The sequence below is a fragment of the Coptis chinensis genome, chromosome 3, assembly GCF_015680905.1.
Source record: "Coptis chinensis isolate HL-2020 chromosome 3, ASM1568090v1, whole genome shotgun sequence".
NCBI classification, from domain to species: domain Eukaryota; kingdom Viridiplantae; phylum Streptophyta; class Magnoliopsida; order Ranunculales; family Ranunculaceae; genus Coptis; species Coptis chinensis.
The window spans coordinates 15,527,407-15,549,696 of NC_141458.1; the positions used below are offsets into that span (position 1 = coordinate 15,527,407).

Consider the following 22,290-nt stretch of genomic DNA (forward strand, 5'->3'; position numbering starts at 1 on the left):
GTATCAACTTTAGTGACTTCACAGCACTAATATCCGATCAAATTCAATGAAAAAGACCATCTTATGGTACATCTCTACCATGGGATGTGCTGCAAAGGTGTGAGTGTGACAGGCAGGCCAAAAAATGGGTAAAACTACAGGTTTTCTTATTACAACTATATTGAGCATATCCCCATTAATACGTGAAAAAAATCTAGAAGACAAACCAAAACTGTAATGTAGGTAGGAAGTTGAAGACATCGATGGAATTCAATGTGATATTGACTGCATTTGCATGTATGTGATGAAAGATTGAAATCAAGGAGAGACCCTTTCTTAATGATGACAACTCCGAATCTTGTTCATCGTTCTCCATCGGTTTCTGCTTGTCGAAGATGTTGTTTGTTGGAGCCCAAGCAGCGCCGTAATTTGGAACCCCATATTTCTGGCTACATGCTGAATCTTCCCCATTCTTTTTCTTTGCCATACTCTGATCCCTTTCAAACTGATATCCTCCACTTTTGTATGTTTCTGAACAGGCAAGTTACAAATTAGAATTGATCCCGTTGAAAATAAATAGTTACCTAAGAATTGATATACTTTTTAAGTTTTAAACTTATAAGAAGTGGCAATACTTGCAAATACATATACATGCATATTCACCTATAAATATACTTTTGTCAGAATAAACATAATGTTAATGAAGTCAAAGGAATAACCATCTCCATCTTTTTGTAGTGTATCATTTGTCACATAATACCTATAACTATTAACATAGATATTCTTCTTCACATTTCAGGAACCTAAGAACCACTCTAAATCATTGCCTCATAGATAAAAGGTATAATCATGCCTCCTATCTTCTTTGAAGAACAAAATATAGACTTAATTACCCCACACTAAGTAACATCTAGTACTCGATCTGGTTTAAAGACAACGCTGGAAATGGTTTCAATAACTGAGCCTAAAGGCTACAACTAAAGTATCATTACTGATTTTTCACTTACCAAATGTGTATCAGCAATCAGCAAGCATGTATCTCCAATCAAAACAGATTGAACATACCTCACCACCAACAGCAAGTGCAAAACCATCAGTGCTAAAAGTCATTGCTAACTGTTGTCCAACATCTTCCAACTGGGTCAACATCTTCTCAGAAGACTTTAGGTCCACTTGATGTTTTTCAGAGGACTCTGGGACGCCCCACTCAAACCATCTACATGAAAATCACATAATAAAAGTGTTGAAAAACCTTGGTCAAAGTAAAGAATCATTGTATGAAAAAAAAATCATTCACCTCATTCATTGATGGGCGCCATAATGAGGATTGCCTTATACAGTATGAAGCTGTTAGGACCAGTCACGATCTCATCCGTCATTATTAGTTACTTTCAAGTTTTGAATCTGCTAAGCCTCAATGTTTACAGACTCAATAAGAGGTTTTGCCTAAATAAACATTGTATACTTCAAGTTTAGTTACTAATGAAGTTAGCTGAAACATATTTAAGAGTTAGTTGTTGGCGTGTTCATACCCAAAACATAAGACTTTGCTTTGACATGTCTATAGGCCTTCTCCCAGTTATTATCTCTAGTAGAAGAACACCAAATGCGAAAACATCTTTTTTCTCATCCACAATACCATGCATGAAATACTCCGGTGCCAAGTAACCAAATGTACCCTCAATAGGAATTACAGAGTGGTGAGTCCATTGCTTAGGAAGCCATTTTGCAAGTCCAAAATCTGTAATCTGCACAGGGCATAACAGTGTAAAGATGAAGTAGTAGTTTATAATAGATCATGAAGCAGTTTCTTTTTGGCTATTTCACCTGTGGTTCGAAATCTGGCCCAAGAAGCACATTGGACGCCTTTATATCCCGATGAATTATCCTGCGTTTGCAACATTTATGAAGATAATGCAAACCCCTGGCAATTCCAATGACAATCTTGTATCTAACTGGCCATTCCAGCATATTGCAGTCTTTGCCTAAAAGGGGCCAAATAAGGATCAATATTACAAAATAGAGGAATATCTTAAATTAAGGGAAAAATAGTCGAGAGATCCTCACCATGTAATGCTGATGACAAGTTTCCATTTGGAGAAAATTCGAAAATCAAATGAAGCCCATTCTCAAGGCAGCAGCCAATTAAGCATGCTGTATTAGGATGGCAAACATGGCCTAATACACCCACTTCCATTAGAAATTCCTTCTGCTTATTTTCATCAGTGTTGTCCTTTTCCAGTCTCTTAACCGCTATTGTTCTCCCATCACATAAATCACCTCTGTATACCACTGCATATCCTCCTTGTCCCACGATATTATCTGCAAAAGCAATTGCTGGACATAAGAATGAAAAAGAACTTAAATAAGAGTTGTGTCTTTGACATATCTCTCTTTCACTAAGAATCATATATTGTTCATGATAACTGGTACCAACAGAAATATAGAAAAATAATTATCATTATTTGGATAAACCCATAGTAGTGGTGAAATTTTGAAAGATTTAGACTGGTTAAGACCAAAAGCAAAAATTGCACGATGATTGTTCACCTTGGTGAAAGTGATTTGTAGCATTTGAGATCTCCTCATAGCTGAAGCAACTCCAAGAAGGTTGCCTGTTTTCTTTGTCAGAGAAACTCTGACTTCTGTCCCTTACTCTTCCATCAAATGTGGAACGGAAAGGAAATAAAAGCCTCATTGGTGATAAATGCTTCCATATATTGGAGCGACCTTGTTCTTTTAACTGCATCTTAGGGGATTCTGCAATGCTAGATTCTTCATGACTTAAGTAGCCTTCCTCTATGCCGTGTGGTCCATCTAGAACAGCTCTAGGTGAAGGCTTGTCATTGCTGCTCTGGGTAGGGGAACGTTGTTGATTCTTCTTCTTCCTGAATGATTGCTCCCCTTATATTTAAATCAAAGAACTTGTACAGTGGTATATCGTTTCCAACCCGAAAGCATCCTTGTTCGGGCCGTATTGAACTTATTTGACAAGATGATGCTGTCATGAAGGTTAAACGTTAGTAAGCAGCTAAAATATCATAAGAATTTCTCAAAACAATATTAATTAGTCTAACCTTCTAAGGGTGAACATTCCGAGTCCAAATGTTGTTGGGATTGCCTACTAATTCCAACTGTAACCACTGAACAATAATCTGGTGCATGCTCAAAGCAATACTTCATGATTCCAAGTGAACTTCTATTTCAAAATATAATATAGATAATGTTATCTCAGAATTCAACTGTAGTAAAACCGATTCACATAAATATCCTAAGTTCAGGATTACATATTCAACAAAGTATTTCATATAAACTGTCCTAACTTCACTTATGAGTTTTGCAAATAAGTATTGTATTTGCCTGATTTTGCAATGCTGAAAACTTGCTGAGTGGACAGAGTAAATGTTCAACACCTATTCCACTGAACCAATTCTCGTTTAGGTATAAGCTCTCTAGATACTTATTCTTGAATGACCCAGCTGCGACGTATATGACTCCTTTGTTTTTAGGCAAGTCGTGGATAGGTTCACCTCTCTGAGGCTTTGATTCTGTTCTAAAACCCATCTGAATTCCTTTGCCCACTTGGACTTCAATCTGATTCCTGTCATATCTAGAGATCTAACAGTCGTATTCCACCCCAATGCACAGGCGACCCTGCAGCAACCCGAAAAGATCTAGTTTGTAAATGTGTAGTGCACTGTTGCTTGGTTCAAATTCCACAACTTTGGAGCTTTTTTCTCCATTCCCTCCACTCCAAACATGAATTTCCATGGTCCGGTTCCTTGCAAGTACTGTGGAGATGAGAGGGCCTACTGTGATCGAGTTTGAATCAAGAACTATTAACATCTTCAAAGTGGAGTTTACTTCAATCATTTTTTAGAGTTCCTCTGCCCCTCTCGAACCAATTGAGTCCTCCCATATCTGCAACTCTTCCAAACTCTCGTTTATCTTTAGAGCGGAAGCAAGGAGCCCAACTCCAAAAGACCCAATACGTGATTCAGAAAACATCATCTCTTTGATTCCATCATGTTTTTTCAGCATTTCTGAAAGCTCTGATAAAGCTTCCGAACTGAACTTGTTTCTCTGGAACACGACTTGCTTGACATTCATATTCTTCTCAAGCAGGGTGCAAAGATTGTGTAGTTGCTGCAAGTCCCATGAAACCTTTTGAAACTCAAAATTTTTTAAAGTTGTTCGAGCATTCTTTGCTTCTCCAATTGCTTTTAGAAGCTGTGAAAAGAACTGGAGGCTGTCTTTGTCTATGGAAATGTTTATGTTTAAAGAATTCGCTGTCTCTGTATAGCAGCAGGAAGTGGGTTGAGAAAGATAGAAGCTGATGATGTGCAGGTTTACACTTTCTGACTTGATTGCTTGAAGACCCCATTGGAGTTCCATGAGCTTCTGGTTATTAACTGCCATTAGTTTGTTAACACTGCAAGAGTTGGAACTTGGAAAGGTTACTGAGTTTCTAACTAACAGTGGAAGCTTATTTCATATTGTGGAATCAAGGTGGTATAGCAACACTGGAATTTTCTACGAATGCCCTTTGGTCTAATTATTGTGTATATTTCTGATGGCAAATTGTACCCATAGGCCATAACACAATGACAACATGTTCCTTTATGTACACAGAGATGCTTTGTTTGTTCTTCTGAAACTTCATGTGTACGCCTTTCTTAAAGTTTCTTTCTGTAAGTTATTCTTCTAGTACTGTTGAAAAAATAAGATACATATAAAAGGTCGGGTTGAAATTATAGGGGGGCGTTTCTTCATCAGTGAAGTGTTCCTTCTTCTGTCTATTATATATTGTATTAACCATTTGGACTTGGGATTCTTGGTAGATTTTCACTTTGTAGGATTTTGGTGTGTTGGTCATACTCATGCAGTCAAGCTGTGGATGACTTGGTGAAAAAGTGGGAAAACCAGCAAACCAAGAAACTGTCTCTCAATATTCCTAACTCACTTTTTAGCTTATATGCTAAACCAAACCATATGAAAGTTTTCCAATAGAGAAGGTTTGCCATAAGGTTTTCCATTTGCTGGACCACTTCTGAGACATTTTCTAAAAGTGGAACCTGATTTCGCCCAATCTATACAACTAAAACGGCAACCGAAGTTAACACATCATAAATGCAAAGTGAGATTAAAACGATTCCCCAATTCACCCAAACAGTAATACAAACCCTAGTTACGACATCGGGTTAAATTAATATAACTAAAAAAAGGAGACATCTGTAAATCTGGAATAGAGAGAGGAAAAAATTGTTACCTTTGAATCACTTGTTGGTTTTTTGGTGGTGGTGTCGTCCTTCTCTGTAGCGTAATCAGGTGGAGAGTAAATAAGTGCAGCTGCCATAGCCGCTAGAAGAAAAACGAACCTTGATAATATTGAAAGCGTTGTTACTAATAATTCTCCTCTCATAAATTTTACTTCCAAACTATATTGCACAGAAGAATATGGGAGAGAGAATTGGAATCGAAATTCAATTTTCAGCAACAATTCTAAACAAATATATTGTACCTTGATGTCACTTCCACGGAAGAGTATGTACTCATACACCTTGTCACTTGAAGGAACCTGTTGGCCATCCTTCTTTCGTCCTTCAGTTCCAAATGATTTTACTGTCAAAAGAAAAAAGAATCTTCCTGTCAAGATAAAAGAAAATTAAACCAACACGACTACATGTCAAAGCTTATAATAGCAAATTTGAGAGAGAGAGTAATAATTTAAATCAAGATTTGTAGTCATGTTGGTTTTAACCACTGGAAAGAAAAAATAATATGAGAAAGAAAGTGTTTGTACCTTAGCAGATAATCATATAGGAGTTGCGCTACATTAAGAATTAGCACATCGAAAAACCTATGGTCCCCAGACTTGGTGATGAATTGTGAACAAAGAAACCATTAACAACACCTTCAACGACAAAACCTAGCTCGTCTTCCAATAAAAAAACGGAGTTGATCCTGTAGACTCAGCTCCATTTCTAGGCGGTGTAAATACAGTGAGCAAGAACTCGTCAATGTGGCATGCAAACCATGAACAGTCAGTTTCTCCCTCCCCTACAATATCACCAATCATAAGTTCAAATTTTGTTCCAGAAAAAACACAGAGTTTTAAATCTAGGCGATGATTAATTAAGAAAAACTAAATGAAAAAGAAATTCACCTGAATCCTAGCATGTGTTATATTACAGACTTTACCAAATGTAGTAGTATCCCACTTGAACTTATGGTTGAAAACCTATATCAATCAATTAAGGTAAAAGAATGAACAGATTTTTTTAAACAAATGAGAGGATTCCAATACACCACAAAACATTCTTCATACAAAAATATAAATAAATATAACGTTAAATTTGTACTATCACAAAAGTTTAATGGATTTATTTGACGTATTAACATAATATAAAGTACTCTAAGGTAATGCATGTCGGATCAGGTTGTCTTTAATTGAGTGCTTCAAACAGGAAACAAACAACTGACCAATGGGATGCACCGACAAAAGAAACTTCGAGACAGTGAAGTCTAACTTACAAATCAATTATGGTTTCCTTTTCTTCCTATTCTTCCTAATTCTCCTAGTTATAAAATATGTGCAAATTGCAGCTAAGATTACCGCAACAATTGTTGGAACAACAATTGCAACAACGTTGATAGATTTGCCATGTCCAGTTCCTGCACAAACAACAATACTCAATTACAATCCATTCCCAATACCGTAATCCTACTAAGCAGGTCTTTTAATCATATTACCTGAATTCGATTGCGGTGGTGGTGGTGAACCTTGGACAGGCCGAGGAGGAGATGGTGTTGAGTTTTGAAAAAATGGAAAAAGCTCATATATCTGACTCATCCGACAACTCATCCGAATGCTCATTGTCGTCAGTTCTAATACCCGAACAATTACAGTCATTACACGACCCTAACTCTACCGACCTATCAACTACATCAGGGAGTTCAAAGCACTGCTCATGACCACTCGGAGAACTACTACACTCACCAGATAACTCACATTCAGGACTAACTCGACTATCCTCCTCAAACGTAATAACCGAAGTAGGAGAAACAACACAATCAGAACCTAAAATCATTTCCCTAGAAATTTTCTTTTCCTTAGTATCATGGTCAGCAAGCGGTTGAACGATGGGCAACGACAATTCATTGGAAAAATTATTCAATGACACCACAGAACCTAAAATCATTTCCTAGAAATTTTTTTTCCTTAGTATCATGGTCAGCAAGCGGTTGAACGATGGGCAACGACAATTCATTGGAAAAATTATTCAATGACACCACAGAAGCAATTGGAATACTTTCATATCAACTGGAATTGCTCGAGGTAACTCATAACTAAGAGGTGGACCATTATATTCAATAGCAAATGAATATTCCATTTCTTCTTCTTTATCCAGAAATTTTACGCCCACCGGTGTCAGTATAGAATTGTTCATCATCTTGAACAATTTCTTCTGAAGAACATCATAAAGATAAATTTGAAGTCTTGAGTTCTAATATCATAAAACAAAAATGAAATGTCTTCTTTTAGCACTAATGTCTTTTGATTATGATAAAATTTGTTTTTTAAGTAGGTTTTCCAGCTCTGGGTGTTGTTTTGATTGGTGTTATTTGGTGTGTTCTGCATTTTGGTTATATTGGGTTTGAATAAAAATTGATTCTTTAGCACTTTTGATGTGAGTGTTGTTTTGATTTGTTTGGTTTTGAGTGTTTCACAGTTTGTTCTGTAAGGTTAAAGTGTTTCTAGCATTAATGCCTCTTGATTTGATCAGTGCATTTGACTGGGAAGCAAAAAACAAAACGAAAGTTTAAAGAGTGGAAATAGTAATGACGTTCTTACATGAGAATGTTCAGTGGAAGAGCAGCAGAAGTATACTCAGACGCGAACTTCTTTACTGATGCCATTGAGCTGAGATCCAATTCCATTACATCAACTTTAGCACCCGGGTTTTCCTTGACTATAGCTTCTTTGACCTTGTTACCCGCATCTATATTTCTCACTGCCATGACTACATGGACTCCACGCAGAGAAAGAACACGTGTGGTTTCAGTGCCAATTCCACTTATGCTCCTTCATTGAAATAAAACCAACCAATCGCGTAATCACATCATTAGAGCTAGTATATATGAAAACAACAAACACAGAGCAAGTAATCCGAGTATTTCAGGTAAACTATAACGGACACTTGGGAAAATTTATATAGTCCTAGATTTTGTTGCATGAATCAAATTTACAATTTCTTACTTTAATTTTGGTAGAAGAGAAGAATAAGAGAGATGGTTTGAAGAGATGAATTTTTTTTTTCCGAGGAGTTGGGAGTGTTTTGTAGAATTTAAAAGAAAATATGGAAAGAGGTTTTTATCTTTTCATGTTTCTTTTTGTTTAAGAACGGAGATAAGATTTAAGAATGGAGATAAGATATAAGAAATAGGCTTTTATCTACTTATCTATTTTGGGTTTTTATGTTTTTTGGGCTACGAACAATTAAAATCATTAAAAAAGCGATATAATTCATTTTTTTTAGGTAAAATCTGATGTGTCGATTTAGAAAAAAAAAGTGGCGTGGGTCCTTTGGAAGCATTCTCAACTACTCAGTATTAATGGTCTTTGATATATTGCAAATTATTTTTCTTTGAAGTAGAAGCTGGTTTGAACGTTCTGCACACACGTTAATCACTTGCTAATTAAGTGGGGATAGAGTGATATACTTAAAGTTTCATAATTTGATGCAAAATGAACAAAAAAAACATGTATTAGTTAGATTTGATGAAGTACGACTTGGTCATGACCGTACAAACATTGAATTCCATACGAGCTACAATCCAAGCATGCAAGTGATCTTTTATGCATCAAAGCCAAGTGATTTTATCGAATTTTGATAGATGTAAAGGATCATAGGATACACTTTTTCATTTTCTCGATTTAAATTGGATTTACATCTTCTTTATTCCATCTATTTTATGTGAAACACAGGGTAACATGTTTAATGTTGAAAGTTGAAACACCCAATTAAATGATTAATAAGTTCGCGGTTCCAGACACCTTGGTTGGGTCTAAGGCACCTTTGAAATATTGTTATGTTTCAAAAAACTGTTAACCAGTTGAGGGTGAGCAATATATATTCATGAATCAAGGCGATTCGAAAAAAAAAGTTACAACAACTTGTCTATAGAAGAGAAAACAAACGCTTGTCCAATTATTACAGAGTCATAAGAGTTAATTATGAGCAGAAATTAATGAGGCAATTTGTGCTAGGAGTTAATTAAGTATTACGTCATTCTTTTTGAAACTCCATGCCTTTGGGAGTTTCTGTTTTTCTTCTTTTTTGTGGAACTTGATTAGGAATGCAACTCCTCTTCATCCACCAACTCCAGGGATTTTAAGTAAGTTTTCTTCATTTTTTTAGTTTTTATTCATTTCGGCAATCAGATAACATTGTTTAGTTTTTGTTATGTTTTATTGCAATCAATACATATCAAGATCATTGAAATGTTTATAGTTATATTCATAAATGTTGGATGAGGGATATTAGTAAAAAGTCGAATTTTGATTTTAACGGTAGTCGGTAGAGAAATATATATATATATATAGTCCGGCTCCTAAAAGGATATTAAATAAGTCTTAAATCTAAAAACCCAACACTGGCACCTAAAATGATTTAAACCCCTAATCTTTTTAAGATATGATCTACTAACTATAAAGAACATCTCTACAAAAAATCAACTCGTTTGATAATTTTTAAATTTGCAAAAGATGATTGCAAAAAACTAGACATTTACGGACCTTTATATATATATTTGAAAGTGGAAAACAATTTTATCTAAGTTAGAGGATATCAAACGAGTTGAATTTTTGTAAAGATGTTCTTTATGGTTAGTAGATCATATGCACAAAAGATTAGAGTTTAAATCATTTTGTAGGCAAAGTTGTGGGTGTTTTAGATTTAGTACTTATTTAAGGTCTTTTTAGGAGCCGGACTGTATATATATATATATATATATATATATATATAGGCTTGCTACGTCGACATACAAAATTGACATACGCAATCCTATATATCTACATAATGAACTAAAAACTGATTTTCTGAGGATGTGATCTCAACAACATGGAGATTATCTCTGTAAAAAATCAGCTCCTTTGAGCATTTCAAACCCTACCAAAAATTGAGTTCAAATTAGAAATTTATCTTACGGTCCAGAATTTTAACACTCTTTTGACACTTTTTTAACAAGACTAGACATATCCGATTGAAGTGATTTTTTGTGGAGATACTATCCATAATAGGTAAGTCATCTCTACCAAAAATCAGCCCTTAGTTCAATATGCAAATATGTTTTTGAAATACGTATCTCAATTTAGTATGTGGACATAGCGAGCCCGATATATATATATATATATATATATATATATATATATATATATATATATATATATATATATATATATATAAAATGTAATGAGATTCACCTAAGACATTGCTACTTTTGTTTAAAGAAAAAAAAAAAAGGAAAAATGTGTGTCGCGTGAACAATAATAACAAAACATTAATTTGAGGTCTGGCACTCGGGATGCCATTTGCATTATGTCAGTAAAATGCAATCTTATTACACATTTACACTGTTATGTCTTTTCATTTTGCATGTTAGTAATAGTGATTGATTTTTCTGTATGTTTCAGGACTAACAGAAAGTAATGGCTAGATACCTGTTTTTCGTACTCTTGTTTATGCATTCGGCACTAGCAAATTGGCAACAAGAAGTTTTTCCTCCTCCAGATGATCCTTCGGTGAAGTGGCTTACGCTTCATGGTAATTTTATTTTCATTTCTTATTTTCCTTTCATTTAATTCGTTCTCAGTAAATGTTTTTTGGTTACGTTTTCTTTATAATCTAAATGAGCCATTTAACGAGACAATGGAGCCATGCCTCGATACCCTTTTCAAATATTTTCTTCTTTTATATGTATATATAATCTAGCATTTGTCGAAACATCTATGGAAAAGATAGTTGACAATATTCATCGTAAATCTTAAACTATAACGACCTATTATGCATCTTGGAGCGCATTGACTGCTTGCGCGCCTTTTGGGTTAAAAATACTCCACAAAATAAAAACAGTGATTTAATCTGGTACTAAAAATCAAACAGTTCTAAAACACTGTACATTGTACATATTTAATTTTGTGGTGGAAGTGTGGAACACAGAGGACAAATCTTTTCTAAAATTGAATTGAAGTTAGCAAGTTTAATTATTTAACAGAAACTTTTATTAAGACGTATTGCATATGGTTTTGCAGGTAATAGACCTCTGGTAGTAGCGCACGGTGGATTTTCAGGACTTTTTCCAGATTCAAGCCAGCCTGCATATAATCTTGCTGTAACAACAGCCTTGCCTGATGTAGTTTTGTACTGTGAGCTACAGTTAACAAAAGAAGGTAAAGGTTTATGTAAAACTGATATAAGGCTCGACAACTCCACAAATATAGCAATGGTTTATCCCAAACGGGAGAAAACCTACGACGTAAACGGGCAACAAGTCCGTGGATGGTTTGCAGTAGACTTCACAGAGAAAGAATTATTTGAAAGTCAAGTATCATGTAAGTTGTTTACAGTTTCTCCAGTTTTGCGACTCCTAATCAGAAATTAGTTCTTGCAAGCTTGTTATGCTTAGACTCGCACCTAATCCAGTGCCTGAGTTTTGCATAGATTGTTTGGAACAGTGAACTGTACTTAATTTTTTGTTTCAAAACAAAATTTATTATATCATTACTACGTATTTCTGCTTTTATTCTTAGTGTTTCTGCTTTGTGTATTTCGAACTGAATTTGTTTCTCTTACATTTCTCCTACAGTGGTTCAACCATTTCTATCGCGTCCAGATATTTTTGATAATCTCTTGCCATTTATCACTGTTCAAGATATACGAGGACTTAAGCCCCCTTCCTTCTGGTTGAGTGTCCCGGTGAGTGTATGGGTCAACTGTATCTATCTTGAGTGAGTACCAGTTTTTCATTAAGACACACCATTCATCAGGACGCTAATGTTCCTTCTTTTTCCCTGTCAGTATAACATGTTTTATAAGCTACACAACGTGAATGTTGAAAAGTTTGTCCTGGAAACATCCAAGTCGGTGATTATAAACTACCTCTCCTCACCTGAGATCACCTTCCTGAAAAGCATTGGTGGTAAGATAAACAAAGTCAAGACAAAGCTCATCTTCCAGTTTCTCAAAGGAGATGCAGTTGAACCAACGACTAAACAAGAATACAGTGCAATACTGAAGGATCTGGCTTCAATCAAGACATTCGCTTCTGGAATACTTGTCCCCAAAGAATACATCTGGCCCACAAATGCCGATAAATATTTAGAGGCTCCTACTAGTCTTGTATCTGATGCTCATAAACTAGGGCTGGAAGTATTTGCCGCAGGTTTTGCAAATGATATGCCTGGAAGCTTTAACTACAGCTATGACCCCACGAAAGAGTATTTGCAGTTCGTCGATAATTCAGAGTTTGCTGTTGATGGAGTGCTTACAGACTTCCCTCCGACTGCATCTGAGGCTATTGGTGAGTTCTGTCTATTAAACTCTTTTATTGTTTTGTTCTTTATATTTCTTGTAGAAATACTCAGTAGAAGTCATCTGATGTTTACAACGTTTCCTGTCCTTCAGCTTGCATGGCACATAACCAGAAAATGTTGGCTGTAAGAGGTGACATACTTATTTTCAGCTCTTTTAGGAAACTAATTGAGTGGTTAAGGGAGCTCACTCTTATGTTTATATGATTTTGTAGACCCCTTGGTCATATCCCACAATGGAGCAAGTGGAGTCTATGCAGCTTCCAGCGATCTCGCTTATCAGCAAGCAATCCGAGATGGTGCTGATGCAATAGACTGCTCAGTCCAAATGTCAAAAGATGGAATTCCTTTCTGTTTGGCTTCAGTAGATCTCACGGGTGACACAACTGCAGTGACTACTTTCATGGCCCGAGCTTCTTTGGTCCCTGAAATCCAATCAAAGACAGGGATATTTTCATTTGACCTAACAGCAAGCGAAATTCAAAGTTTAAAGCGTAAGTTCATCCTCATCAATGGTATTTCGTAGTTGAATGTATATATGTATAGGATATGTATATCTCATCCAAACTTGTGTTTGATGCTTATACCTGTCTAGAATTATTTAAGATGTCAAAACGTAATTACTGGTGCTTGAGAAAATATCGTCAATGAAACGAAAAGTTGATGCTGATGGAAAATGTCTTATCTTTTTTCCCAATCTGAAAATCATTATGAGCTTCACATAAATAAGCACTCCAACCTAAATATATCACGCACCTGTTTATGTAACTAAAATGAGAAAGATTATAACTAACCAAATACACATAATATGATCATAGATCACCTTCACGAACTCCTCCTGCCATTAATCTTTTTGAGGAGGAATGTTCTCACACTCATTTTGGTATTTGTTTTTCCAGCACAAATAGCAGTACCGGATGAAACTCTCTTGCCAAGAAACCCAGCAAACAAGAACAATGGCAAACTCCTTACACTCACTGAGTTCCTGGACCTTGCCAAAGCCTCCAAGTCGGTTGGAATTCTTATCAACATAGAGGTGCATTCCTTCTATCTGTTTTTTCACATGTCTACTATAAACATCTTTCAATTATAACTAGTACAGTGAGTAACCAGGAAAAACTAATAAAGACTTTAGAGGCACATGTGCTTCTACAGTCTTCTATGAAGCTTGCATGACACATGGGAGATCTTCAGACTGAAAACCAACCAATAGTTGATTCCTTAATATCTAAGACCCAAGGTTTCACAGACGAGATACACATACTCATTCTGTATCTACGAACTAGTGCAGTATCCGTAACGATTATTAATCTTCTTTCTCAGAATGCCCCCTACCTTGCATCCAAGAAGGGCCTTAGCGTAGTTGATGCCGTTTCCAAAGCATTGGCCAATGCCTCATATGACGTAATAGTCACTCAGGAAGTGTACATTCAGTCAGATGATACTTCAGTGCTTTCCAGCTTCAAAAATGTCACTAATTACAAAAAGATCCTCACCATCAGAGAGGAAATCGGCGATGTACCCAAGCAATCTTTGGATGAAATCAAGAAGTTCGCTGACACCGTTGAGCTTCGCAGACCCTCCCTCATCAAAAGTACTACTGATGGATTTGTCCTTAATTTTACCAATGTTGTAGAGAAGATGCACTCTGCCAATATTTCCGTATTTGTGGCAGTCCTCAGAAATGAATACACAGTTATTGCTTTTGACTTCTTTCTCGATCCAATCATCGAGATAGCTACTTATGTCCAACAACTTAAAGTCGACGGGATCGTAACTGAATTCCCTGCCACTGCAACTTCATACAAGAGTAAGTTTCCAAAGTTATTATATTATCCTTGTGGTATATATGTAGGCAGAAAAGGCTTTTGCATTATCCAAAACTGCAAAAGTACAACAATATATCAAGCTTGAGAATGACTACTGATAAGTACTAATTTTGGCTAACTTTACCATTGATTATAGAGAACGCAAAGTGATAACTTAAGGCCTGTTTTGTAGCAAAGTAACATAGATATAGCTGTACAAGCAAGTATGTGACTATATTTTGGAAAGTAAGACTAGGACAAGTGTTACACAATGTCCATTAAATACAAGTGAAACAAAATTATCACTTCATTGGAAGTAGGATTTTTTAGAAGGATTTTTTTTTTCAAACAAATAATACTTGTCTTAGGTATATCTGTACATGGTCTTTCCATCTAACTCAAACCAATTGGTTATAAGTGGAGCATCCCAGGATTCTATAACTGTTGATTCAAAACTTTCCACCACCGAAAATATACCTCAATTCTCAACAAGCGCCCCTTCATGTGTGGTATAACTTGAGTTACACACGTGGAATAAGTTTAATGAGAGGTGTGGTACAGGTATGGTCCTAGTGGTGTGCAGATTTTTTTCTCAATTCCCTTGACAATTCTGCCCGTGCACCATTGGACTCAGCCTCAAAGTGGGACTATCTCCGACATGCACTGATGCACCTTTATATATATTACTGAAACATGGGATAAGTATACCAATACAAGTATACAACTTATAACTAAAATACTTGACATGGTAGTAAATTGTTTAGTACTATAACCATTTTGTTGTTTTAACCACAGGATGCCCATGCACCGATACTCCTTCTCAACAAGCCCCTTACAACATCTTACAGGTCAAACCTAATGAACTGCTCGAGTTTGCTGAAGTGGAACCTCCTGCTCAAGCCCCCGCACCAGCCCTTAAACCATCAGATGTCACTGATCCACCCCTACCCCCAGTATTACGAACTGCAACTAATCCGGCTGTTACAGAGCCTGCTAAAGCACCTGCCAGAAATGGTCAGACAGCAAATACTGCCAATCTAGGCCTGTCTCTATTCTTAATGATGGTCTTTAGTTTGCTCTCTCTGGGTTGTTACCATTGATTCATATGGACTGTAGTCATGTTGTTGGGGTTTATTGATTAGACTGGCACTGCCTACATATACCTTTTAAAGCTTATTGTCTACCTCATTTGAGTTTGTAAAATAGTGAAGTTTTAACCCAGTTGTGAAATTAGAATGGTTCTAGTGGTGTAATTTTCTTTTTTTCATCCACTGATCCTCAAAAATAATCTCATTATAATGCAACAGTAAAATTCAACTTTCAAGTTCCCAAAGAAAGAGATGAGGTGGTAACTCATATATACATTTATCACTATTACATTCAACAAACTGATCAGATGATTATCATAGTCACGACAAGTTATTACTGATACGTTTAACAAACCGATCAAATAATAATTGTCTATCCGAACACAAGCTTTACGTCATGACATTCTCAGACGCTTATTTATTGATTGAGATCAACACTTGTCTTCTAAGTTTTAAACATTTGTTTATGGGGATATATTTGATTGATATAACCTTTGGATTCAAGCAGACGAACTTTATGATAAATGGTCTTATTCTGTTCAACACTTAAGTGCTTTACAGGAAACTAAGAAAACTTGGTAACCAAGATCCCGGCAGAAGCTTAGTGCAGATTAATATCTTCAGATGGATGAGTAATCAAGAATGAAAAGCACAATATGGACAACTAAAGAAGACACACAACACAAATTTCATTTCAACATAAAATCATTTCTAGCACAAAATTCAGAGACTTACATAACAACAAAGAATTCAAACAAGTCCAACTGACTTCCGCTTCGGAAACTTCCTTCCAACTTCTTCAAGAAACTTCTCCGGGCACTCGACATACTCAACACAATCCTTCTTAACAACCTCAACAAGTTCCCCTTCACCAACTTTCTCAAGATTCCTAATCAATATAGTCAATGTCAACTTATCCGGAACACAACCACATTCCTTCATTGCATTATACATACCCATTGCCTTTCCTACATTACCAACTTGTAAAAATGCACCAATCATTTCAGTATAAGTTCTTGTATCAGGTACTAACCCTTGATTCTTCAACTCGAAGAAAAACTCTTGGGCCTTTTGAATCATATTATTCTTACCAAACAAATATATCATGTCACAATATAATGCTAAGTCTGGTTTATACCATATTTCATTCTTAACATAAACAAATACCTTGTAAGCCAACTCCCACTCATTTTGTCTCCTTAGTTCTGCTAGTGTATCAAGTATATCTGTCTTCAAAAGTCTAGTAAGTTTGTTACTGAAAACTTGTTCTAGTTTTGAGGTGTCTTTTGCTAACTTTAGTGATTGTACTACTTGTATTGCTTCTGTTGATAGTATTCTTGATCTCCATAATGGTTTTCTTGGCCCAACTCTTAAACCTGAATATATTCTTGTTTTTGAGACTGAGCCTGTTTTTTCCAATGGTGGGAATTGAGCCATTTGAGGAAACTGGATTTGGAGGGAACCCATTTTTGGGAATTGGATTTGGAGTGAACTCATTTTGTGTTTCAGATCAAAGCCTGAAATGGTGAATGTATCACAGTAACCCAAACTTCCGGTATATCGTCAGCTAAAGTGCCGATATTTTCGTATATTTCCGGTAGTTTTGTGATTTCGTTCACATTTTTCCAATGGCTTTGACCAAACTATAGCCGTTGAGTTTTTGGAATATTGGTCTGACATTTCGGATGATATCTTAATATCACCTCTCTCTATATCTTTATATATATATAATAGCAGTCCCTTTTGCTGCGCTATGAGGGTGTCCACGTTGGCTAATTTTAAGTACCCTATTTACTCACGAGAAATCAGGAGAGACAAAAATTACTCACGTAAAATAAAGAGTAAGGAGAGAAAAAAAAAGGAAATAAAGAGAGAAAAAAGAAATTATACGTTGAGTAACCACAAATAAGATTCTAAACCCCACCAGTCCCTCAAAACTCCTAGACCGAAAACTCTGAAAAATGAAAAAATTGAGATGGTCGCACGATTAAACCTTCTCACAGCAGCCTCTCTCACATCTCCACTGTGGTGCTTTTCTTTGATCATCAAACTGAGATGGTCGCAAGATACACTGATTTAAGAAGAGAAGTTGTTCTTTGGTTAGGCATGATATCTTTTCCAACTTCTCCGGTTGATTATAGGGTTATCCCAAGTTTTCTAAAATTGGTCCTTCAATTGTTAGCTGGGAGAGATTAATGGATGAAGAGATAAAGAGCAAGCAGAAGCTACACCGGTTCTCTCGCTCAATACTTGATTCGGTTTGTACCTTGACACCATCTATTGTCTATAGTGGAACGACAAGAGAATGGAGAATTGGACCATCTATTGGTCAACTTGACATCGGCATAAGTGATGACGCTTATTTTTACCGAGTCTCTTTCACCAAGGGTGGAGAAGGATGCATGTTAGTACGATTGTTATCCACTTATTTTTCTCCTCCACTTAATTATGCTTATTTTATTTTTATTTTTTCTAAGGAAGTTTATTCAATTCGTTTCTCCACGCCTTCACATCCCTGAATATATACGATATCATTACTTGATTTATATGTCCATATTATGGTTTCTTTTATTGTTAAGTTGACATGTACGTAATTTTTCTTATAGGTGGAAAGATCAATCTAAAGGGCTTCACAAAGACAGGTGAACAATTCGTACGTTCACGTCTCTTCAAGATGAAGACTAAGAGTTTAGCCCCTCGTGGGGAATTCACAATTTCATTTGATCTGCCTGGGCAGGTTGATCCCACATAATTCTTTTCTTCCCTTCTTATTCCTTAATCTATACAGAAAGATAGAACTCCAACTGCACCCAATAGCTGCATTAATGTTTACAGAGTACCTTCAAGCAGATTAACTAATCATATAATCCCGTACTCACAAAAATAATATTAATGCTAATTGAGTAACGATATGGATCGCCCTGTGATTTGATAGTTTACAGATTTTAATATAGGTTGATACTGAAAATTAATCTTTGTTAATTTTATTTTCAAGATCTTTAAGCGCAATTGGGCTACTAACATAGGTTTACAGAGTTAATTGCAGTTGATGCTTAGTCCTAAAACTGCTACCTTTGAACCTAAGGTCGAAAGTAGACCACATTCTTGCATCATTACAACGTAAGGTAAGTTGATTTTCTTACCTGTTATCTAAACTTTGCTCCAGTTGTAAATCAATAGTCATTGTTGTAGTTATCATAATTCTGCCAGCTAAATATTGAGATTAGGAGAATTGTGGATTTGCGTAATATATTATATTCACACAACTTGGACCAGCCCATCCTCTACCACCATTCCCAGAAGGCTATGTGCCTTCAACGTTTGAAGTAGAGAACAGCTCTGAAAAACAGCAAAGGACTAAGACACAATTACCTGTGGACCCTATCATTGACCAAGGTCCATCTAAGAGGTTAAAATATTAGACCCGATCTCCATGGTTACATAATCTTATGTCGCATAGGTGATCGAGATTCTGCAAACTTGATTGCTTAGATGAAAAGTGATTCATATACTTGCTAATGTTTAAAATTCGACTTTAGCACAGTGGAGAATATGAAAGCATACAATGAACCTATAGGGTTATACAGTACAAGAATTCTTTTCTAATATAGTGTTGCAATGAATCACGAGTTAATTATACTCTTTTCTTATATTAAGTTTGCTCCAAAATGGAAAAAAATTAGGCGTAGATACCTCTTTTCCGAACTCTCTCCCAAATTAGAAAGTTCACATAGAAAACCCAAACATGGGTTTTCACGACTAAAACTTTAATCTTTATCAATTCTCTTTTTCCCCTTATCTTATTTGGTCAATACCCATGAGCTACTTTATCATTAATACCAACAACATAACTTCCTCCAATGACGTTTCTCCATCAAGACGAAGGCACCAATGCGGTTCTAGGCAGTTCAACAACTAGGCATTTTTTTTTTCATAAGCATCAATTTCAGATGATGATGATGGTGCCACTCTAAGCTTATGTCTCCACTTTGTACTGCTAGGTTAAGATATCAGATCGTATACAAAGCTTCTTCCTGTGTTTGTGTCTTCGAAAAACTTATAGATGGTGAAACTTTCTAGAATCAAATTGTATTAAATTGCTCTCACCATACCCCATAAAAATCATTGGATACAATTTAGATTATGCTTTCTTCAAGAAAAGAGATCTATTCGTCATAATGGTTACAATCTTAGTTTCTTTGATATTCTTTTAGAGTTATACAAAGCTTGACAATGGTAATGGAACTATACCAGTAGCCTCGACCAATATACTAGATCAAGTGGAACATTCTATCCAAATGCCTATTTTATAAATTGATTGAAATATTATATTTTATGTGAATGTTGGCTAAAACATCGGGATTCATGCACACTTGATATGAACATGTCATACAAGTAAATTATATGAACCTTATTTACAATAAATTTACAAATTTGAGATGTTATTATCAAACTTTCTGATTTGGTCTTAGATATATGAATTGTTTGAATATGATCTTTTATGCAATTGTAGGGCTTCAATCTCATGATGATAAGTGATTATGAACGGTACCTCCATCTTTTGGGATTTCTACACAAGCCACAATCATTGATTTAAAATTCTCCAATTAATAAGGTATTTTCTTTTTCTTCTTTCCAAGTTTTTTCTAAATGTGTATATTTTGTTAGAATCACATACTTTGAATAAAGATGGTCAATGTTAAATGAATACCATTGGCCTATCTTGAAGAATTACTGAATATCAAATTCTACGCTCAATTCTTCAAATATGTATGCCCTATCATGTTAACAAATATATCTTTTTGATTATGTACTATGCAAAATTAGTAACTTTGACTTACTACAAAATCAATGCTTACAGGTTTATCTTCACTCAGATAGTTTAAAATGTTTTTGGATTAAAATATCATTTTAGACATTTTAAGTTTTAGAGCAGATTGGCTAAAGTAAAACCAAGGAAAACCACAATATACATATTTTTTAGTGTGTTGTCCAGATTTCACAATTTGTTTAATGAACTATTGACATGCACTATCGACATGCTTGAAAATTTTGATTGGCACATTCAAATCAATATAGACACATCAATATGCTTTTTAGTGTGGTTACCACATCAATAAGCTATTCAACACTGGGTTTGAAAAGTAGCATGTTTAGAAGAAATTAAATAACATACCTAGACTTTACTTTATTAGTATTTTTTGTTTGTAGAAAAGGTTTTTTGTTGGACTTGATCTATCTTATGGTTCTATGTATCCCGAAAGGATCTTTAGCTTAGTAGAAGAGTGCTTGAATGTGTTACTACATCTTAAGTGATTGTTAGAATGTCTCGCTGAGTTTGTTTTAAATACGTTATTTTGAAACTCTGTTTTGCTTTCAATTATCTACAGCCAAGTCCTTTGATGTGGTAAAACCAGAAAAAACCATTCAATCGTCGCTCTCGCAATTCTCAAGTTTGTTTCATCAATTCTTATATGACTTTTATTCCTTTCTCTTTCCTTTAGTGTTTCAGTATTATATAATTATTATTTTATTTTCTTTGGTTTCACTTTGTTTGAGTAATACAATAAATTGGATGCATGTTCAGTAGATGGGGTTCGTAAGGACTAAGGACTTTTGATTAGTATCAGAGTCTTTTCTGGGATGAAAGAGAGGAGGAAATCACCAGTAGATTGGTGAATATGAAAAGTTCTCAGGTTTTGGTTTGTTTCATTGCTCTTATTGTTTTCATGTTTTTTAACAGTTCCCTAAAGATAATGAAAGACACATCAAATTGAAGAAATCAAACCTGAGAGTCGATTCTCCTCAATCGATCCCATTCTCGGTATGACTAATATCCCATGATCTTTTCATTTTGTAATGTATATTATATTAGAGTACTTATATCTCTTATAGGAAATCGTTATATAGAAGTTGGTTTTTCCTTTTGGTAGGTTGCCATGAACATGAAAGTACTCAAGGATGTGTAGGAGTTGAAACGGGATGTCGAAAAGTTGAACATAACTAAGGATGTGGATGATGGGAGAGTAGCTAAGGCTAAGGGGAATCCAAGTCGGTCGGGGATATTGAAGAGTTAAAAATTAAGCTAAGAAAAGTGGAGCGAAGCTAAATAAGGTTTGTCGGTCATTTGTAGTTACATCTCATTTCCAAGTAAACTTATTAATGGGTGGCTTGAATTTGTTGGAGAGGTATAATATGAAATTACGTTTCAAAGAACAAAGTAGATTTATTCCACTTATGTTTTTGGACTCGTGGTCCTTCTCATCCTCAACATTTGCAGTTACAATGGGGATTGTTATCGATATAATCGCATATGAGACACCATCTCAATCAATATGTGCATTATATTAAGCATATCACCTATATGAATCACGACACTATCTTAAAAAGCCTTTTTGATTGATTGTTGAAAGTTGATTGTTGGGATTGTTACTCTAAGGTATTTTCCATCTGCGAATTATTTTTGATAAGCCTACCTTTCCCTAGGCAAACCGCCTCCATATTTTATCTTTATATATGCTGCGTTGCACAGTGTTGCAAAGTATTGGTCCCTGTTGGTGCATGTTGCAATAACATAACTCACTCAACAGTTTTGTATGTGAAAGTCATTGAGAAATGTGGATTGCATTTTGTAGGATGAAAGATAGTTACTGAGGAGCTAAAGAAGACAAAGCATAGTTGCTCTGAAAAGGCGGTTAATACCATAACTAGAAAGTTGACTTCTAGATATCATAGAATATTGTATTCCTAAAAATTGAGTTATAAATACGATTGCTTTTCCATGTTGATTGATGGTCTTATGCTCTGTTATCGGAGGAAGAAA

General features: G+C 35.4%; 4 protein-coding genes across 16 annotated transcripts; 1 reads left to right on the forward strand and 3 right to left on the reverse strand.

Annotated features, from left to right (window-relative positions):
• Positions 1–1,505: 1,505 nt before the first annotated feature.
• On the reverse strand, positions 1,506–2,878 carry LOC147508180 (putative receptor-like serine/threonine-protein kinase At5g57670). The gene is made up of 4 exons (XM_086600742.1): positions 2,530–2,878; positions 2,047–2,301; positions 1,807–1,964; positions 1,506–1,727 (listed from the first exon to the last, which is right to left on the reverse strand). The coding sequence occupies exons 1-4, from the start codon at positions 2,726–2,728 to the stop codon at positions 1,506–1,508; spliced, it is 834 nt and encodes a 277-aa protein (XP_086456868.1). The 5' UTR covers positions 2,729–2,878.
• Positions 2,879–2,948: 70 nt separating this feature from the next.
• On the reverse strand, positions 2,949–8,312 carry LOC147508181 (short-chain dehydrogenase TIC 32, chloroplastic-like). 12 transcript variants are annotated; one of them, XM_086600751.1, is made up of 8 exons: positions 7,835–8,312; positions 6,596–6,654; positions 6,146–6,220; positions 5,783–6,039; positions 5,501–5,601; positions 5,249–5,357; positions 3,057–3,178; positions 2,949–2,980 (listed from the first exon to the last, which is right to left on the reverse strand). In XM_086600751.1, exons 1-3 carry the CDS (start codon positions 7,999–8,001, stop codon positions 6,207–6,209), a joined length of 240 nt encoding a protein of 79 aa, XP_086456877.1. In that variant the 5' UTR covers positions 8,002–8,312; the 3' UTR covers positions 2,949–2,980; positions 3,057–3,178; positions 5,249–5,357; positions 5,501–5,601; positions 5,783–6,039; positions 6,146–6,206. The 12 variants fall into 12 exon arrangements, 8 of the variants coding, with proteins under 8 accessions (XP_086456877.1, XP_086456875.1, XP_086456874.1 ...); XM_086600749.1 differs by lacking the exon at positions 7,835–8,312 and adding an exon at positions 6,733–7,190 and having other exon boundaries at positions 5,501–5,625; XM_086600748.1 differs by lacking the exon at positions 7,835–8,312 and adding an exon at positions 6,733–7,188 and having other exon boundaries at positions 3,057–3,175; positions 5,249–5,292.
• A 2,865-nt stretch (positions 8,313–11,177) lies between these two features.
• Positions 11,178–16,974, forward strand: LOC147508182 (glycerophosphodiester phosphodiesterase GDPDL6-like). The gene is made up of 8 exons (XM_086600752.1): positions 11,178–11,593; positions 11,848–11,957; positions 12,060–12,561; positions 12,666–12,704; positions 12,787–13,065; positions 13,471–13,607; positions 13,895–14,381; positions 15,175–16,974. Exons 1-8 carry the CDS (start codon positions 11,485–11,487, stop codon positions 15,477–15,479), a joined length of 1,968 nt encoding a protein of 655 aa, XP_086456878.1. The 5' UTR covers positions 11,178–11,484; the 3' UTR covers positions 15,480–16,974.
• Positions 11,986–16,964, reverse strand: LOC147508183 (uncharacterized). 2 transcript variants are annotated; one of them, XR_015217952.1, is made up of 3 exons: positions 16,203–16,964; positions 12,763–12,996; positions 12,640–12,665 (listed from the first exon to the last, which is right to left on the reverse strand). XR_015217952.1 is itself a non-coding variant. In XM_086600753.1 (2 exons), exon 1 carries the CDS (start codon positions 16,962–16,964, stop codon positions 16,218–16,220), a length of 747 nt encoding a protein of 248 aa, XP_086456879.1. In that variant the 3' UTR covers positions 11,986–12,996; positions 16,203–16,217. The 2 variants fall into 2 exon arrangements, 1 of the variants encoding a protein (XP_086456879.1); XM_086600753.1 differs by having other exon boundaries at positions 11,986–12,996.
• Positions 16,975–22,290: the final 5,316 nt, after the last annotated feature.

What these genes read in the sequence shown, in the direction of transcription:
- LOC147508181 (XM_086600749.1), bottom strand. Translation starts at nt 6,892, where the DNA reads ATGACTGTAATTGTTCGGGTATTAGAACTGACGACAATGAGCATTCGG. An exon ending in ACCACCGCAATCGAATTCAG is followed by an intron (nt 6,655 to 6,732) that starts GTAATATGATTA and finishes TTGTTTGTGCAG; the next exon opens with GAACTGGACATGGCAAATCT. An exon ending in TTGTTCCAACAATTGTTGCG is followed by an intron (nt 6,221 to 6,595) that starts GTAATCTTAGCT and finishes TGATTGATATAG; the next exon opens with GTTTTCAACCATAAGTTCAA.
- LOC147508183 (XM_086600753.1), bottom strand. Translation starts at nt 16,964, where the DNA reads ATGAGTTCACTCCAAATCCAATTCCCAAAAATGGGTTCCCTCCAAATC.
- LOC147508182 (XM_086600752.1), top strand. Translation starts at nt 11,485, where the DNA reads ATGGTTTATCCCAAACGGGAGAAAACCTACGACGTAAACGGGCAACAA. An exon ending in CGAAATTCAAAGTTTAAAGC is followed by an intron (nt 13,066 to 13,470) that starts GTAAGTTCATCC and finishes TTGTTTTTCCAG; the next exon opens with CACAAATAGCAGTACCGGAT. An exon ending in GAATTCTTATCAACATAGAG is followed by an intron (nt 13,608 to 13,894) that starts GTGCATTCCTTC and finishes CTTCTTTCTCAG; the next exon opens with AATGCCCCCTACCTTGCATC.
- LOC147508180 (XM_086600742.1), bottom strand. Translation starts at nt 2,728, where the DNA reads ATGCAGTTAAAAGAACAAGGTCGCTCCAATATATGGAAGCATTTATCA. An exon ending in CTTGTCATCAGCATTACATG is followed by an intron (nt 1,965 to 2,046) that starts GTGAGGATCTCT and finishes GGCCCCTTTTAG; the next exon opens with GCAAAGACTGCAATATGCTG. An exon ending in GGCCAGATTTCGAACCACAG is followed by an intron (nt 1,728 to 1,806) that starts GTGAAATAGCCA and finishes TGCCCTGTGCAG; the next exon opens with ATTACAGATTTTGGACTTGC.